The 19087-nt window shown below is 38.3% G+C and overlaps 1 protein-coding gene across 1 annotated transcript in view; it reads right to left on the reverse strand.

Annotated features, from left to right (window-relative positions):
* Positions 1 to 869: 869 nt before the first annotated feature.
* The window catches only part of ABCA4 (ATP binding cassette subfamily A member 4), a gene marked incomplete at its 5' end in the record, with an annotated part of 70425 nt that continues 52207 nt past the window's right edge, over positions 870 to 19087 (reverse strand). Inside the window, 20 exons of the mRNA XM_082766246.1 lie at positions 870 to 1013; positions 1578 to 1827; positions 2167 to 2259; positions 2345 to 2448; positions 3729 to 3863; positions 4430 to 4571; positions 5448 to 5554; positions 5675 to 5737; positions 6616 to 6736; positions 7597 to 7726; positions 8489 to 8612; positions 9538 to 9685; positions 10598 to 10713; positions 12156 to 12333; positions 13411 to 13580; positions 14043 to 14117; positions 14229 to 14334; positions 15471 to 15503; positions 16360 to 16454; positions 18121 to 18310. Coding sequence (XP_082622372.1) covers positions 891 to 1013; positions 1578 to 1827; positions 2167 to 2259; positions 2345 to 2448; positions 3729 to 3863; positions 4430 to 4571; positions 5448 to 5554; positions 5675 to 5737; positions 6616 to 6736; positions 7597 to 7726; positions 8489 to 8612; positions 9538 to 9685; positions 10598 to 10713; positions 12156 to 12333; positions 13411 to 13580; positions 14043 to 14117; positions 14229 to 14334; positions 15471 to 15503; positions 16360 to 16454; positions 18121 to 18310 — 2503 coding nt within the window. The 3' untranslated portion in view covers positions 870 to 890. The remainder of the gene's footprint in view (positions 1014 to 1577; positions 1828 to 2166; positions 2260 to 2344; positions 2449 to 3728; positions 3864 to 4429; positions 4572 to 5447; positions 5555 to 5674; positions 5738 to 6615; positions 6737 to 7596; positions 7727 to 8488; positions 8613 to 9537; positions 9686 to 10597; positions 10714 to 12155; positions 12334 to 13410; positions 13581 to 14042; positions 14118 to 14228; positions 14335 to 15470; positions 15504 to 16359; positions 16455 to 18120; positions 18311 to 19087) is intronic.

Below are 19087 nucleotides of genomic sequence, written 5' to 3' on the forward strand. Positions count from 1 at the left end.
AAAAGCAAAAATACATGACCCAGATTTTATTTCTGTATAACACATCTTGGAGATTTCTTGGAAATGAAATGATTTCTTAGATAACTGAAGCAATATGAATTTGTTTTCAGTACTGTTATTTTCCATTAGTTTAAATGTGAACCAGAGAAAAGAGCTAAATGTCAAATGATTTCCCACTGAGTGCAGTGTGGAGTACAAGCTGGCTGAAATTCTCCTGAGCACGGACAAAACACATACCCTACTCACACTACACACCCACTTGAGGTCCAGGTCACAAGAAAGAAAAATTTGACCTTGTTTGGTAACAAAGATATTTTTCCAAGACTCCATGATAAAACTAAACTTTGGGCCAATTTGCACATACTCTGTTTTCTTTAAACCCCAATTTGATATTCTGCTTCTATTTCTGAAGTTGAAGATGAGTGAGTATGAAATAATTTTCATTAAGATGTTTTCTTTTAAGCAAATTTCTTGCCTGGGTCTGAGATCTTAATGAATTCTTCTCAGTTTTGCTGAGACAACTGTCTATTTCCATTGCCAAGAATGAAAAATGAGTTAAATGAGAAAACCTACCAGCCTGAGAAACTGTTTTTAATGCTCTTTACATGTCAACAAGGAGGAATGCGAATTCTCTTCTTGTATCTTAAATGAACTTTACATTAGAAGAAGATTTTGTTGTAGAATCAAGTACAAGCCTTTACTTCAATGCTTTCAGCACTGCTGTGTGCAGTGTTCCTGGTAGAGCAGCAGAAGTTTGCTTTTGCTAGGGAGTTGTGAGCACAGTTCTCGGAAAGGTACGAAAAATCAGTGTAATACTGAGCCTAGGAGTCTTGTTTTACTTTTTACTGCTCTGGTATGGCACACTAAGTGCTAGTGACTGTAGGAATAGTCTATGCAGCTGCTTGCTGATGCAAAGCAGGGGACACCTTTGCTTCTCGACTGGCTCCAGCTGCACGGGGATGCAAAGGAATTTCCTCATCCTCCATCTGCTGCTTAGCAAAGTTCACAAAAACCTGTGTGAGGAAAGCAGAAAATGTCACCACCTCATCAACTGAGGTGAGTTAGTGGAATGTCTCTGTACATTGGCATCTCTGCAGGGAAGATACAGAACAGGGAATCCAGAGATGTATTGAACTGAGACACTGGATTCCGGTATATTGCTCTAGTATAATAACCATGATGAGACATGAAAACATTTAACTAGATACCACATCTCTCTATCAGCATCTCTGACACAACATAGTCCAAATCTCTTACTTAAAATGAAATGGAAAGAAGTATTAGATCATTCCTAGCTCAGCAAGCCTCATTCTGACTGGCTGACCTTGGAGGATTCCTTCCTTGAAGGAATGGGTTGTGGGAACTCTAGTGTCTGGGAAATGCTCTCTCATCAGCATTCAACTGGCACCTATTTACACAGCGAATTAGTTTCAGATTTCATACCTGATCCACCTTCCTTGATGAGGAGTCTGGGAATTTTGCCTGAGAAGGAGATGTGAGAGAATTCTCTACTCTAAGAAGTTTGGTCCTTCTGTTGTTTGGAAACATCCTCATTGCATTGCATAATAGTTACTCACCTGATCTAAAGTTGTTTGAGAGACAGAATATTCTTCAATATGCAAGTTTTCCTTATTGGAGATTATTAATCGAAAAATCTTAGCTAGAGAGGATGAGCAAATCTGATACTGCAGCATGTTGTAGTGTTTCTCTCTCTGTAAACTCCCTGGGAAGTTTATGCGTATGAACTGCTCAGCACGACTAGGATCTGGAGGCAGCCCTGCCTTTGAAGCTTTGATTTTCAGAGTGACAATGTAGCCGTCTCCAAACCTGGGAAGCACATATGGGTTTGGGAATTAGATGAGGAGATCATTTCATTATTCAAGGGAAAAAATCCTTTTCAGCAGCTATGAAAGCAGTAACAATATCTGAAAGATTATGCCTAAAATCTAGCTTTATAGGAAGCTCTGTGTTTGGCATGCAGAAGTGGCCTGTAGCATAATGGAGTTGAAAACGAGGTCTACCTAAATTGTCTAGAATACCACAGAGTTGCACCCAGAAATTGGTCTGTTCAAACAGCTCTTCAGATTGGTTTGATGTATTAACAACAGTTCATATCACATGTACTAAGTTTTCCCATGAAAAAGCACCATAATGTATTCAACTTACTTGTATTTTAGCTGCTGAATTGTGCCCAGGCACTTGAAGGTACCATTTACCATGATGGCTAGACGAGTACAGAGAGCTTCGCATTCTTCCATACTTTCAGAACAGAAAAAAGATATTTGAGCTAAAAGCCAGCAGATGAACGTCAGCTTCTCAGGCATTCTGAATCCCAGCTCTGTACCTGTGTGAAGTTAGAACCACAGCTCGTCCATCTCTGAGCACGCTGACAATAGAGTCCCACAGGAGGCGCCGGGACTGAGGGTCCATTCCAGTAGTTGGTTCATCCTGGAAGCGAAATGTTAAGACAGCCAGTTTAAGAAAAGCAGATTAAAAAAAAAAAAAAGTCATTTAGAAGTAAACCATTGGAATCAATCTGTTGCACGTTTGGGATTTAGCATATAGCTGATATAGCTGCTTCCCTACTGAAATATGTGCCTTGAGAAAGAAAAAATGCCTTGAGAAATATGTAAGTGAACAAATACTAAGGTACTTCTTAGCACAAAGCAGTAAGGAAACAAATACAATAAATCATGCATAAGAGTACAGTGCTGTCTGTGTAGCGCACAGCTACATGGAAAGGAACACAGTGAATGTTCTGACAAAGGCATTCCATAGTCTAGAGTCTTAGCTATAAAAAATGTAAGCCTAATGATACCGCATTACCAAAACATTTAGGCCCTAAAATAAATGGAAAGAGAGTGATGTAGTAGCAGCTGCACCAAACTGTGTCAAGCTTTAAAAGTACAGACTGGCTGTAAAAGTACTTTTTTGCAGAAAAAGGACATTTTGCAACCCAAGAAGCTAGTGAAGCCACCCTGATTTACACCAGCTGAAAATAAATACATGAATAAAATATATTGTGAGAAAACATTTTATCTGGCTGCTTACTATGTTCAGGCAGAATACATGTAAAGGCATATTAAATAGGTGAAGGAACTATTTTTAAGCTATTAACTTCTCAGAAGTTATTAATGTTTCTTTATAGCCTATGGATTTAGGTGGTACAGTATAATCTAAATAACGAATTTTTGTAGCAATTGCATTTAAAATTACCCTTGAGATATGCAATTATCTGATAATTTATGTTAGTTGATGAGGACTCCATTTCAGCATTTGTATAGTTTATTCAAAAAATTTATAAGTTCATTCCAAAAATACTAAATGTTGCAAAAGGGCAACTACCTTCCTCTGTTCTGCTGGAAAGCAGCAATGTATGTGCCATCAGATCCTTTTTTACATGACTGGTTATACCCTGACAAGAAAAGGCAGACTGAAACCAAACATGGATTTAAATTCAGATTTGTCTAGGTTATAGATTTTATTTCAAGCCATTCTTTACTAAAGACCTTTCTTTCATAACTTAGGTTCCATCTGAAACAGTATCTTGCAATGCATCCCAGTCTACCCCCGAAATGAGAGAACTCAAGTTTACATGGAAGTAGATGTAAGTTGAGGCAGAAAGGAGCTTGCAAGAACAATCATTAACATCCTTATAGCTCTTTAGCATGTAGTTTTATGAAATGTCATATTGAGCTATCACAGAGCTATGCTACCATGACACTTACTAGTAAGATGAGTGGTGGGCAGCCTATGAGTGCAATGGCAGTGGAGAGCTTGCGCTTGTTGCCACCACTGTAGGTACCAGCCAGCTGGTCTGCGTACATGGGAAGCCCCAGCTTCTGGATGCCCCATTCAGCAACCTATGAGAAAGAACATCTTTTTTCACACAGCAGTTAATACACAATGGACTGGATTGCTGACACATCCCTCTTCTGGCAAACCCCTGGGTTTTGGCACATTTGTTTTAGTACTGGAGCAGTGGAGTCAAAAAAATAAAAATAAATTATTACGATGAGGGGAATTCTAATTCCTTGAAGCAAAGCCATAACCCAGCCTTAGCTGCAGTCTTCCTATTTGTGCAAGAATGTACATTATTTTCTTCTGCAATCTTCATGTTCTTTTTTATTCTCATACATAAACAAATTCAAATAAAATAACAAAACAGTAACCATACCAGTTCTGAGTCACAGCAGTTGCATCCTTAGCCTTCCAGAGTTAGCTCCACAGTTTTGCAAGTATCATTAATGCCTATGAACCTGGATTTGACTGTGCATTCTTGTACTGAACTCCAAATGACAAGAACCACTCCCAGGACTTCAACACAGAGAAAAGCAAGCCCACCTTGGAAACTTTGGACCTTGGCGTGAGGTGAATCATTACACTCACTCACTGTAAGTATATACAAGTAAAAAGTGAGATGCTTTACCCTCTTGATTTCCTCTGCTGGAACCCCTCGCAGGCGTGCATATAAATACAAATGTTCTCGTCCTGTGAGCAGGTCATCAAGGGCATCAAACTGAGGACAGTATCCCATGTTTTGATGGACACTAGAAATGTCAGTCAATATACTGGAGAAACAAAGAAAAAAGTCTTATACCTGTAACAGTAGATTTAAGACAGAGATGGACAGTTTGAATAAAATCTTTCTTTCCTAGGGCAACTTTTCTAAGAGGAAAATGAATTTACCCCAGTACAAGAATCTATTAAAATGTTTGTACAGTGTAGCAAAGAATATATTCTCATCTAAACCAGCTAAACTCTGGTTAATAGCCAAATCCACTTCCTGGATTTCCAAATTCAGGAAATTTCATCTCAGCTTGTGGTCACTGGGAACAGACATGCAAGATATGAAGCTAACAATGTTTGCTGGTAGTAGCAATGGGAAAAGATGAGAGAAGTACAGAATCACAGAATGACTGAGGTTGGAACGAACCTCTGGACATCGTCTTTGTCCACCCATCCTGCTCAAGCAAGGTCAAATGCAGCAGGTTGCCCAGAATCATGTCCTGGCAACAAAACAGCTATTTGTTCAAATCACATCAAAGAGTCGAACCCCAACGACACCTAAGGAACCAAGACGCACAACCTGGAACTAAGCTGACGTAATATTGAATCATGATGTAGTGACGACTTGTTATGGCATTATGCCAGCCCTGTTTAAACAAAGCAGCTAAAAACAGACAGAGGAAAGTTCCAAAGCTCATATCAAAATGTTCTCTTGGATATATTATGTTTGGAAGCTCTCGCCATTAGATCTGATTGCCTAGTTGCATTGCTAGCATTAGTATAACTTACCCCCAAATTTTACAACGCAGTGTTAAAGGTGCTAGTATGGTCTCTCTCAGTCCCATAAAACTGGAAGGGAGCTACTGGGTCATTGAGACTAGGAGTCTATCATGGTAAATGAACTGTCACAGTTTTGTTTGTTCTTTTAAGGGACTTACCTATTGCCAGCCACTACAGCATCTCCAGATGTCACGTCAGTATCTCCAGTCAGCATTTTGAATGTTGTTGTTTTTCCAGCACCATTGACTCCCAAAAGACCAAAGCACTGAATTATAAAATGTATCACATTTTTTAGTATTTCCAACTTGTAAATCAACAAGGGCATGCAATTTGAACTGATCTGAGTTCAAATGAATGAGTAATCTAGTGCTGTTGAACAACTTACCTCTCCAGGACGGATGCCAACACAGAGCCTGTCCACTGCTGGCTTGTGCCTACCTGCATAAATCTAAATTGACAAGAAAAAAATTTCAGGACTTCTGCAGCAAAGAAAATTTCCTGTTTTGTTTGTTTGTTTGTTTGTTTTTGTTTGTTTGTTTGTTTTTTAGTTTAATGCTGTTGGAATGAGGCAACTTTAGAACCAAGACAAAAGTAAAAGATAAATAAAATTTTGGAAAGAAAGAGTAAGCATTCTACCAACTCAGACATTTATTTACATTAAATACAGTTGTAATAACCCCTAAAAATTCCAAGTTTCCTTCATGCACCCTTTTACCTCATATCTTTAGTGCTAAGCAGCAGACCTGATGCTTTGCCGGGACAAAGTATCTCTGACATCAAATGAAGTGGAACAATACAGCAAGATCTGGAGAATGATACTCCAGTTCTCTATTCTTGAGATCCTAATAATGTGTGCAGCCTTTTTATTTTTGTAGCTCAGGCTTGCTTGTATTCTGATAGCACCAATTATATGCCTTCACTGTCTTGAAAGAAGATAAATTAGCAATAACTATAGCCCTAAATGTGAAAGGAACTAAATGGTGAACTTGAGACTGAAATTCACCTATGGAAAAACAGCAATGCAGAAGAAAAGACTCGTAGTAGGAATGGACAGTCAATATATAAATCAAGTTGGATGATGTGAGGCAAAATATGTCAAGAAAAGGAGTGTGTATGAAAGTGTGTGTGTTGGGGGAGAGAGGGAGTTCAATGTCCTTGCTGGATTTTCTGGTTTGTTTTCTAATAAAATAGCCAAATAACATATAAATCCCTGACTTCTAAAATGTTCATTATTTTCTAAGGCACAAGCTTGATTTTGAAAACAATACCATCTGAATCCACTGCTGAAATACTGGGTTCATATATTTCATTCTTCTCAAATTATACCTTGGTCAGTTCTTGTAATTCTAAGATATCTGGTTTTTTTCTTCCATTCATAATTCTTTTTCTTTCTTCTGCAACATCCTCATCTTCGTCAATAACAGGTGATTTGGTAGTCTCAGCAAACCTGGAAAAAAACAGATGATTGAATACAGAAACAAGGAGTTGCCCTGAGTGCGGTTACAATAGCAGTGTGAAACAACAGTTACTCAGTTGCCAAAACTGTGACTGGTGGAAGCAGTAAACTTGTGACATTGGTTGGAGCATTCCTGTGGTTGGGAGAATCCCTGACCTTTGAAAGTTAAGCTCTAAATACTGAAAAGGGATTAAATTGCTTGCTCAAACGAGCATGATGCTGCCAGTCACTGATATGACAACCTGCCTATAAGCGACAGCTTTCACTATTTGGCAGCTCTTCATTATCTACTGAGAGTCCTTCTACCTATCTTTTGACTGACTTCCCTGTAAGACAGTATTTTTCAGAATTACCAACTAGTAGTCTTGTTGGCATTCTCCAACAGCAATGCACAACCCACTCACACCTGGAAGGCAGCTGCTTTCATTGAAACAGAGAAGGGAAGCTTGAATAGTGCACCCAGGCTGTGACTGTCCTATGCAATGGACTAGAATTCCAGTCTTGGGATGTCAGGCTAGTACTTCGTGCCATTACTTAGGAAACTACAAGCTTTCCAAGTCATTTTATCATCTCACCATTAGTGTCTTAATCTACAAAATTTACACTGAAGTCCTAGTTCAAGAAAACTAATTTCTTCAATAAGCTACATAAATATATTCTTAAATCCCATGAAAACAATGCAGATGAAGGGACTATCAACAAGTTAAGATGAAATCAGAAAAGTAAACAGAATAAAGCTATAAAAGCTACTATAAATTCAGAGGAAAAAAAAAAGAAAAAGAGAACATACAGAACAATAAAGACACTTGCCCTGTTAATGAAGGAATATTAATACAACCTTTCAGACATACCATCTTGAGGAGAATAAACGGTGCTGCATAAGGAGATTCAGAATGAAGAATGCAACTCCTTCAACAGCCATGGCAACCAGGTTCTTTCCAACAAAGTCCCACTGAAAAGGATTGGAAACATGCTCCTCACCTATGGAGGGAGAGAGCACCAGAGAGCAAGATTAAATACGGCTGAAGAAAAGAGTGCACGTCAGAACAAAAGGCGTAAGCATAATGGTTTAGAATGAAAATCTTTATTTGATCATTACCAGGCAATGTCTGCCCTTTTCCAGTGTATTATAAATACAGATTCTTAAGAAACTACACTCCAGCTCAGCTGCTGCATGGGAGCAAAAATGAATATAAGCTCTCTGAATATGCTCTTATTTGGATTTCATAGCATGAAATTTGCATGGATTATATGAAAGACATTTCCTGTGGGGGGGGAAAAAAAAAAAAGTTTTGCTTTATCACTATGCTTTTAACAAGAAGTTTGATAACAAAAACTGCCACATCCCAAGAATATGCCTTTGAAGAATAGCCACTTTAACCATTAACATGAGGGACACCAACATATTCAAATGAAATTAAATTTCGAATTTCAAATTTTCAAATGAAATTACATATCCTAGTGGTGATAATCTAGGGACTTCAGGACAAGTGATAAAAAGACACCACAGTCTGGCACTTAAATAGTTTAATTTCCAATACAGACCACTGGTCAGGCCCTAAAGTTCTGGCAGCTGTGATTCCTTCAGGGAGGCTGAGCTTTCATACTCATCTACCTGATCATGTGAAAGGGGAGGATTTTAGAAACAGACTCTAGTTTTCCAAAACAACCCTTTGAAACATCTCACCCAAGGTCAGACCAGGTAAAACTGATACACCTTGTTGGTAATTGGCTCTCACTTACCAAACCTGGCATAAACTTCACTCACAGCTTGGTTTACGGCCAAGTCAATGAGTCCACGGCCCAGGCAAAAGTGTGGGAAGACAATCAGCACATTTTTCAATGTTTTATTAAATTTTAGCAAAGTCTATAAGGAACAGAAAGAACATCATAAGCAGTTGAAACAAGACTTAAAACATAGCAAAATGAATGAAAAGTTATTTTTCATTTCGGAGAAACTGGACGTTCTCTGTTTATCTGCAGCATGGCAGATAAACTGCACCATCAAGGTGCTTGTGAAAAATTGTCACTGAGAAGATAAATTAATCTTTGTAATGAAATATTTGTCTATGTAGCAGAGGCAACACGTTGTTCTGGTGTCAGCTATTGCAAACAAGAACTGTGAGCAAGAAGTAAGAGTGGTACTTTTTCTATCATAATAGCTTTATTTATACCTGGAATATTTCCATAATCAGGGCTATTGTAATTTTGAAAAATACGAGTGTCTGGGCATAACTACACAGCAGACTTTGGTGAAAGGTGGAGATACCCACCGCAGTGTAAATACCTGCATCGATCTAGCTGCACCACCACTGAATCCAGAGAAGGACAATTATCTCTCTGGAGACACAATGTCTGCAATGGAGACATATTGTCAAAAGTAACAATACTGGCCTGCTGTCCCACAGATATTAAGTATTGTAAAGTTGGCCATTTAAACCATGATTCCAATTGAATCAAGATCTGTTTTTTCCTTCCCACCAAACAACAATGCTTTTATCAGCACAGGGTGTCTTAAAAAGTACTATTGGTAATGATAGGTTATTGGATTGCAGTCAGCTCAACGTCATTCCTCATGTATGTGGATAGTTGGTAGCCCAAGATACCAACAGCCCTGAGGTTTGCTTCTGTTTATTCTGCTCACCTGTCCCTGCAGTAACACAGCAAGTTCTCCAGTCACTTATTTACTGCCAGAATAATGGCAAGATAGAGAAAGACAGTTAGAGATGGCTATGCTTGGACATCCTTTTAACAGCTTTTTAAAACCAGGTCACAACAAAAACATTACTTACTGGGTTATTTTCAAATAGCTCCAGGATGAATGTAATGGCACTGCTGTTGATCCCCACAAAGAGATTAATACAAGACAATGCAACATAAGCAGTGCTAGGCACACTGAAGAAAGAAGAAGCAGGGTACATCATGGGAATTACTGCCCATCTGCATGCAAAAGATAGAAATATTACAATATAAATTAAAGGTAGTCTGTCCAGAAAACATCTGTGGCCTCTTAGATTTAATTTGTGATATACACAGGACGATACAAAAAAATTTATTTCTTTTTTTTAACTCCAGAGAGATTTTTTTAGACTGTTTTCTCTAAATTAACTCCCACTACAAAGCTAGTAGGAATATTATTTTATATATAAAGACATATGATAACTAATTAAATGAGAGGAAGTAAATTCCAGTCACTCATATAAAAGGCTATTTTGCCAACACAAATGTTCATTTGAAGAAAAAAAATATTTGTTGGACTCAATTCTCTTTGTCCTTGGGTAAAACGCTAAATAATATTTTAGTATTGGCTGTCAATGAGGCAAATAAATGACCATTAAAATCCTACACAATGTGCATATCGTAAGGGAATGAGACGATGTATTAGATTGACATGTCAAGGTAAATTAGACGATGTATTAGATTTATGTGTAGTGGGAGGGCTGCAGGGGTGGTCTCTGTGAGGAGTCCAGCAGCTGCCCCACGTTAGAGAAGAGCCAGTTCCAGCCAGCTCCAAAAAGGGACCCAGCACTGGCCAAAGCCAAGTCAAGGAGTGACACTGGTTGTGCCTCTGTGAGAGTGTATTTAAGAAAAATCTTCTGTGCACTAGCAGGTGGGAGTGAGGAGTGATAAAATTTCAACATTAAATGGTGAAAATTTCTGTGAAGTAGTGACAAAAAACTTTATAGCATGTGGCTGGGCAAAGAGTGTAAGTAACCTGAATTAGGAACAGAATACAGTTCTAACCTGCATTGTACCAACTTAGTTTTATTCTTTGAAGCTAGATTTCACTAAGCACCAAGCTCAACAATGTGCAATCACGCTTCACATGCAGGAATAATCTTGAACACTCACCCATACAGAAGCAGCAAAGCAACAAGCACAGGGAGGTTAGTTGGAGAAGTGTATGCTTTCTTCTTGAATCCAGCAAATATTACCACAACCAGTCCAGCACTCACTGCATAATTCACCTGCCACATCACAGGGTAAAGATCAGTGTGTAAGACCAGAAAAGGGCTGCAAACCTATCTAGATCTTAAACATTATTCCCAAAGGATTTTGTACTGAGGAACACTGGAATTGTTGGACTGGAATTGATCTGGAATAGTTACTCAAGTTTTTGACTCAATGGACTTCTGGCAGCATTTGACATTTTTCTGAGGTGTCTTTTATCAGACTGTTCATTAAAATTATACCATATTGTTGTTTCTTATGTTATGGTTTGGAACTGATTGTTTCATGGTCCTGCTGGCAGGTTGCCCACAGAAAGAGGCAGTGAGTATACAAGGAAATGCAGTTTTTGGTGATATAAAGGTTATATATAGGAGGGAAAAAGCTAGTTATTTGAGCCACATTACTGGAAGGAGGCCAGAGTGAACAATGCTTGGCCACTGCTCTGCTCAGTTTCTCTGTTCAGCATTAATACTGCAGGTCCACTGCAATGCACAGTGCTCCCCATGCAGAGTGAAAGGTGGCATTTCACAGAACTGCTAACCCCAGTTAATACCTTTGCACCATGCTGTCAAAGGCCATGGCCAAGCAGAATTCCTGGCAGTGAAGCTGATGGGAGGCTGCTGTGACCAGCAGGGTGCAGGAACTCAGAGATCTGATTCTTTTCCCTCATTTAATATATTAATGTTTTGCTTTACTTTCTCATGAAAAAGCACCTTCTGAAACACCCAACGTTTGGGGGTTTTAATTTTATTTTTAATTTTATTTTTTGATTTTTTTTTTCTCATCCGTATTCATGCTTTTCTTATCAAACAAGCCCTTGAGCCAGCATAACCACAAAAGAAGATCCTTGCTGTGCTTCAGCAAGGCAAATAATTTATTTCTTCACGACAGAGTGGTCTGAAGAGTAATGAGAGGATAGTTGAGCCTTGTCTAAGCAAGCCTGGACCTGTGCTCTAAATACTTTTGGCATAACACAGTGAACATGATTCAGTGGCCTAAACAAATATATTCACATCATTTTAGACACCCTGGAGATTTTTTTCTGGCCTCCAGCTATTGTTCCAGCAGCCCATGAATCTCCCATTTAGCTATTTTGAATATCTTGACATTCATTAAGTTTCTTGTTAAGGGCAGGGTCACAGATGGTTGTAACTAGCTTCAGGCAACAGTGCTCTCCCCTGCTATGGCACGTTTTACTTGATAAAACATTCAGTTTTAAGGACTGGAAATCCTCAGATTACAACCCTTCCATTAGTTCAGTACCGTGCACCTGACAATTTCTACATCTGACATTAGTTAGGAGAGGTCAGATCCTTAGCACATACTCTGAGAAAGAACTTCATGAAATGAGTACTTTGCAGTGCTCAGAATCACCTTCACTCAATTCACTGATCAGTCTCCAGTTAATGCAAACCCAGAAATAATTGCTGGCTATGAAATCAGACCAGAAGTTACTCACTATGTCCCACATGAAGTTAGTTAGCCAGTAGATAGCAGGGCTCACCCCACTGACAAACTGGAGGTGTTTGGCTTTCGTCACACGTTCTTGAATCAGGTATAAAACAAAACTGGCTGGGATAAAGGACATGGCAAAAATCACACAGATGGCAACAAGAGCATCCACTGAAGTGGTCAGCCTGCAACAAAGCACAAGAAAAGACTGAGCAAGGGAATGGATGCAACATAGCACTATGTTAGCATTTGGGAAAGCTGGTAGAAATGTTAAGATCTAAAAGTATCAAGGTTATTTTGTAAGTAGAAGACTTTTCCAATTTCAAAATGTGCTAGTGTATCTTGCTATATCACACTGGACAGCAGCTAACAAATGTGGCTGTTGATGGCACCATTCTTTTTTTTTAATATATATTATTTCCTTCATTCTCTGGAACATTTCAGCTCCTATCTCAGTTTGACATCCTTTTCTGGATGGTGTTGCAAAGTAGACATTAAGGCACACCAGCAGAAATGGTCTGGGAGCTGGGAGAAAAGGTACTCAAAAAGGCGAGTTGCAAAGTGAGATGAAGCACAGATCTCTGTGCTAAGGCAAAAGCTTCCAGTTTCACTGACTTCTAAACTTAGTAGAAGACATGAGTGGGAAGCCATGTCTCCTTATGAGTGTCTTTTTCAAGAAGTTATGGCTTTGAAGTTCAGGAATACATCAACCCTACTACATGCCATTGAAAATCTACCTGTATGTTGTCCTTGACACCAAGACAGAGGTTTTCAACTATTGCCTACTTGTAGTTACTTAAGAACATTTTCTGATGCCTTTTTTGATTATGATCTCTGTGTCACTTCACAAGTAGATCTATTGGCTTTGGAGCATGAACACAGACTTCACAATTTGACCTTTATCCTTTGGAATCAACAGAAACATGTAACCATGTATAACCAATGGTCATGGCTACTATATAGGAACAGGAATGAATACTTACAGGATTATGAGACAGAAAAAAATGGATTGTGCATCTAAGTCTTGATTAGACTAAGACTTCAAGGAAAGGCCTCCATGTTCTATCATCTGAACTATTTCATATATTTATTTTATATATATATATTTATATATTATATTATATATATATAAAAATTTATATATATATATATATATTTTTTATATATATATATATATATTTATATTTTCATATCCCACTGGACTTGGTAAACTGCCAGAAGAGTGTAGGTAAAAATCAGTGGCAAAACACAGGAAGACTTACACAGTGACTTCAGAGAGTTGCTCCTTAGTGAGGTTCAGAGGATGGTTTACAACAGTGATCCCATACTCCTCGGGAGCTTGCCCAGTCCGCAGGTTAGCTCTAAGGATTGCATTATTGGCTACATTTAGGAAACTAACCATAGCATGCCAGCCTTTATTGTTAAACCACACCTAAAAGAGTCAGAAAACACAGATTCGTTTAAGAAGTGTTCACTAATAACCCTGAGCTGCAGTAGTAAACTTGTCTGCCTTTTATCCACTTTGGTGGGCATTGTCAACAGGAAAGAATCCAGCATCAAGAATTTGTAAGCACAGTCCAGCAGGAGGAGCTCACATACTGTGCTTTTAAAGGGTTGGGTAACCATTGTAAAGGGATTTTGAAGACATTTTAAAATTTAGCAGAATATGTCTTACTCAAAAGTATTTAGGGCAGCAAGAAGTACTAAGAACACGAGTAAAAAAAAAAAGTCTCACATTAAAAAAAACTTTGCATTAACAATGTACCAGTGTTATTTATAATATAGTATTTCATCTCTTTTTGCATCTGAGAATGTCACTAGTAATATTCTCACTATTTGAACTCTATCTCAAAACACACTCAAGGTAAATTTTCAGACAATTTCCAGCAAATACCTTAATATTATCTTCAGTTTCCATGTACTTAAGGAAATTAGAAAATTCTTTAGCAGCAGCCAGTGAAGTTTGTCCCTTAAATAAAAAAGAAAAGTATAAAGATCAGCTGCCTGGGAGAATTCCAGTGCTGCAGGTTTTCAGCTTTGTAACAGTTCTTCAGTAAAGAGATGAAAAAATCTTGCTTACTCCTGTCACATTCATCATTCGGCACAAATCACTGAAAAAATCGACAACTTCATCTCCAGAAACATGAAGGACAGGGAGCTTTCCTCCTATAGAAATTCCTCCATATCTAACAAAGAGAATAGTATTATCAGCCACTTGTATCACAGACCCTCTCTACAGCAATGTAAATACTAAAAACTCCCTTAATATAAGTTAAAATTACATACACGGTATAATTTATCTATAACAATCTCCACTCTAACAAGTTGTATCAGGTCTTTATATTAATTTATGAGGGGTTCATGCCAGGATCCTGAGAAAATTATTATTTATATAGAATACTTGGAGAAAACAGCCATTTCTACAGTTCAAAATCTTTAGATCATGGTAATTGACATAGAACTGTTTGGACAACATGGAGGACAGAGGACATCATGGACCTCAGTTAAAATTTCAGCCACCCTGAGTGGAGCTGGTGGAGCAGGTATTCAGCAGTGTTGGTGCCAGCCAATAGGCCATAATAATAAATAGTATTGAATGACATGAACCAAAGTCTAATCCCATAGAAAGTAATGTTTGCACACGACCAAGGAGATATTCCCTGAAGGAAGCCAGTCATCTAGCTGCTACTCTTGAAATTAATTCCTCTGTTGGTGAAAAACCCAAGTATTTTCTTCAAGCTACTATGTCATCTTCCTAAACTTAGTATCTCTGAGTGTAGACATCACATTTGGGTTAGATGTCCCCATGCAAGCATGAAGCAAATAGTGGAATCTGCTTTATAATTACCTGCATGTGTTCAGAGTGGGGAGGAGGAGTTGCAGTTGCTATCCCCATGTATATGGTAGATCGATGTCTAGTTTACATCTTCCCCAGGTGTTCTTTTTGGAGGGATCATATTTTTTTCTGCTGCTCTTTGAAAGAGCTGCATCAGAGCACTAAACAGAGCACAGTGTAGCGCTGCATTTAACTTTCCATCACTCAGATCCTGTTAGTCAAACTCATGTAGGTAATAAAATTGTTATAGTTCCATTGTATGTCTCTTGCCTTCACCCTTGTGGAGGTAGTCCAAACAAATATAATCCCTTTGTCTTTATAAAACTCTTGCTGACCCACAACCTATTTCACACTGCAGTCATCTCTTTGTTCTATGCTATCTGCCACAATTCCTCTTGTCCATTCAGAGAAACGTGAGGCCCTGTGGTTAAACAGAAATTCATTGTTCCTTTATTTACCAGCACAATCTGTGAATTGGTTTCTTACCTTTGCTCATTGACCCAGTATTTGCTCTTCAAGCTGAAAAAGACAAAGAGAATCCTGTCTCTTAATGCACTGAACCAAAGTCAACAGTACTGTCAGACTTAGATGGAAATGAAAGGTGAATTCCTTTGCTTTGCAGATTTTAGTTTTCACAGGTAGCTTTTTATTTTTTTATTTTTTATTTTCTGATATGATTCATCTCCAGCTTGTACAGAGATAAGGAAGCTCACGCATACTGGCTCTATCCTAAATCCATAACAAACTGATTTTAAAATAGGCATCTGAAGCAATTCTGATGTCCTAAGAGGAATCAGTTAAATGTAAAATGTAGCCAGAAAATAGCTGATATAATGGGAATATCAAAAACTGTGCTGGGAATGGAAAAGGTAGCAAGGCCCAAATCAGAAATAATAGGCTATGGACACTGCACAGCTAATGAACATGCATGACACTCAGACAAGCCCAGGAGCTAACAGTAGGATAGATGCATCTATGCAACATTGTCCTTTGGCCCTTTAGTGTTTCTGGGAAGCAAGTTATAATTAACTCAGGCGGGTGGTCATGTTGGTGTGGCTACAGTTTCTCAGTGACACACACTAGTATCTTTGCAGTTCACTAGTGTTTTCACCATTGACACTGTTACTGCTAACACAGCATGCCATTGACATTGAAACTTAGCTCTACCAATAAAGGAGAACCCGACTATACAAATAGGTAGAATGAAAACAATTTAACTCCCTCAAAATGAATATCTCCTATGCTTAAATCAGGAATATGGACATGATGCTCAAGTCTACCCAATACTGTGACAAATCAGGTGTTATGCTGTTAAATGAGAATTTCATGGACAGGTATGAAATGTCATGTGAAAAATAGAGTGGTTCGTGCCTACCTTCCTTTTATCAAAACGGGATATGTTTTCACCAGAAAATCTGAGATATTTCTGTGGGTCAGATCTTGAAGAATTTCTGTGCTGTGCTGCACTCTCTGTGAAGAAAGGAAAACCCAATCAGTCACAGTAAACTTTAGAGTCTCTACACCTATTGTTTGTCAGTAAAACAACAGTAAAAGTGGCTTCAGTTCAGGGCGATTGCTCAGGTTAATAGTATCACTGAAACCAGAGTGGGTTGTTCATTTTCTAGCCCAAACATCTTTACTGAGATTTCAGAAGAAATAATGAAATCACAGAAATTTGCAATGTCTGCACGAAACAGTTGCGGTTCGCTCTGAAACTTGGCCTGAGTTATTTGCAAAGGCCAAGGTTGCTCAAGGCTTTTTCTTCACTAAAAACATAAAAGAAGGAGACCTTTCAAATAAATTGAAGGCCTAGTGAAGATAAGGTGTTCACTTTGTTCCATGATGTAGCAAGTTGAAATAAAAATTATGTGTACAAATATGCTCACCTTTACTAGCACATTAGATACACTGAACAAAAATTATTCGTTTTTTTTTTGGTAATGAAAATGAAATCATCAAAAATCTCAAACATGTTGAATTCATCCTAGGGTGGAATATGCTTATAAAGGTTTCAGAGTGCAAAGCTTGCAACCTGAAAATGAGCTACTGTATAGAAAACAAGACTAATGAACTTTCCAGAAGTTCCTACATTTGTCCACAGAGAGGTAATACTGGATGACACAGAGTGTCTGTCTTTATTCTAGATAATTAACAGGAAGATCACATCCTCCTAGTGCCTTCATTAAATGAGGTATTCATCTTTAAACATACTTCTCAGTTATTTATATACTGTTGCTTCCCTGAAGACTGAAATATAAACTGTATCTTTATGACAAGTTAAACAAAATAATCATATCTTGCAAAATAATTTGGATAATATGATATTATAACAAATAAATCTCCCTTAGAGGACTAGAATCACCACAAACAACAAAAACTAATTTTGCATCCTACTTGGATTGGAAGTTTTAGATCAAATTTTCCTCACAAATATACTAGTATGCAATTAGGAAAATTCAACTTTGGGTGTCCTTTGGACAGGGCTTACATGTAAATCAGAAATAACTTTGGATGCTGTGAATAAGATTATTTTATAACCTTATAATATAACTCTACCTTGTTGTTTTGTGAATAGTGATAGCAAAACAAAAGCAAACAATTAGTATTTTTAAGAGTCCATATCATGGATTTGGATTCAGAAATCAATTAACTTTGTACCCTTAGCGTAAAAACTGTATTTTACTAAGTCATTTTTGCTAATGTGTGCAAGCCTGGCAAACAGGAACACTGAAGCTGAGCAGTGTGCATGACGAGGCAGTAAATCAGTGAGCTACTACTCTGAGAGTTGCTGCAGTTCTGTTTTCTGTAGATTGTTAGAAAAGCATGTAAAAATGCAAATAATATCAGGCTACAATTTTCTCTTCCTCTTCAAGTGAGTAAACACATTTTATAAAGTACACAACTAAGATTATTCATTAATCAGAACAGGTGTGAACGTAGATCTCATCTTCTCTCTTCATAGCACCAATTGTTATTAAATTACTCATCTTCATGCACATGCAGACAAACATCCATTTTTTCTAGCTTAGTACTTTCTTTCTAGAAAGATCAGCCAAAAGCAATGTATACACTAATCCCTTTTCCAGCTCTCATCATGAAACTTTTTCTACAAAGATCCACAGCACAGGGACACTACCTGTGGTGGTGGGAGGCCTCCTGCTCCTGGGGGGCATTCTGGCAGCATGGTGAGTTTCTTGTGAGTACTGCACTTGCAGGAAGGTGAAGGATTCTCAGAGCTCCACTTTTGGCTTAGCAGTAGGCTACTTAGATTAGGATGCACAGCAGGGGTATTCCAGGCCGTTGCCATATTATTGCATGAGTAGTTCCTGTGTAGAGGAAGAGTGTTTTAGCTGTGCAGAGATACAGTTTATAAGAGCTCACAAATCCAGAAAATCACAGGGCTTTCACCAGACACCCTCCTCTCACCTCTTATCCTGTGACTTCTGAATAACAACAACACTTTGGGGTACTTGAAAAACGTAAGAAAGTAATCCAAAATAGTTACGCGAGTATAATCTACCCCCAAACCTCTCCCATATTTACTGTCTTCAGATTACAGATAGGGAACTGAAGGAACAAATGAACTGTGTTTGACTCATTAGCACAGGTAAAAAACATAGTGAGGATACACCTTTGCAAGAAGACTATCCTTCTCCTTGCTTCTTACTTATAGTATCTTCTCATTTATTTATTTATTTGAAGTTTTCTCCTGGTTTCTGCTGCACCAGGTAGAGTGGAGAAAGGAGAAGAGCAAGGGAAAAACAGCCAGAAGATTCAAGCTGCTGGTTCTCTCATGGCCGAGAGAAAGGTGAGAGAAAAGGAATGGCAAAGCACAGCATGACAGGGATAAATGACTCCAAAGCAGGACTCATAGGCAGAGGAAGTGGACAACAGATGTTAAATTAAGAGCTCTAACAATGTTATCCTTACTTCAGAGTGAGAATAATTTTCAATCATAGAGACTGCCCTGTTGCTACTTCCCATCCAAGCAACTGATGAAGTTATTGCTTCCAAACACACCAGTGGGAACAGGAGGAACCTGAGGGGACTCACATGAGGAAAGTGCCAGGGAAGCTGTGAAGATTTGGGTCTGATTACACTGC

Source organism: Aythya marila (assembly GCF_965140915.1).
Source record: "Aythya marila genome assembly, chromosome: 8".
In the NCBI taxonomy this organism is placed as follows: Eukaryota; Metazoa; Chordata; class Aves; order Anseriformes; family Anatidae; genus Aythya; species Aythya marila.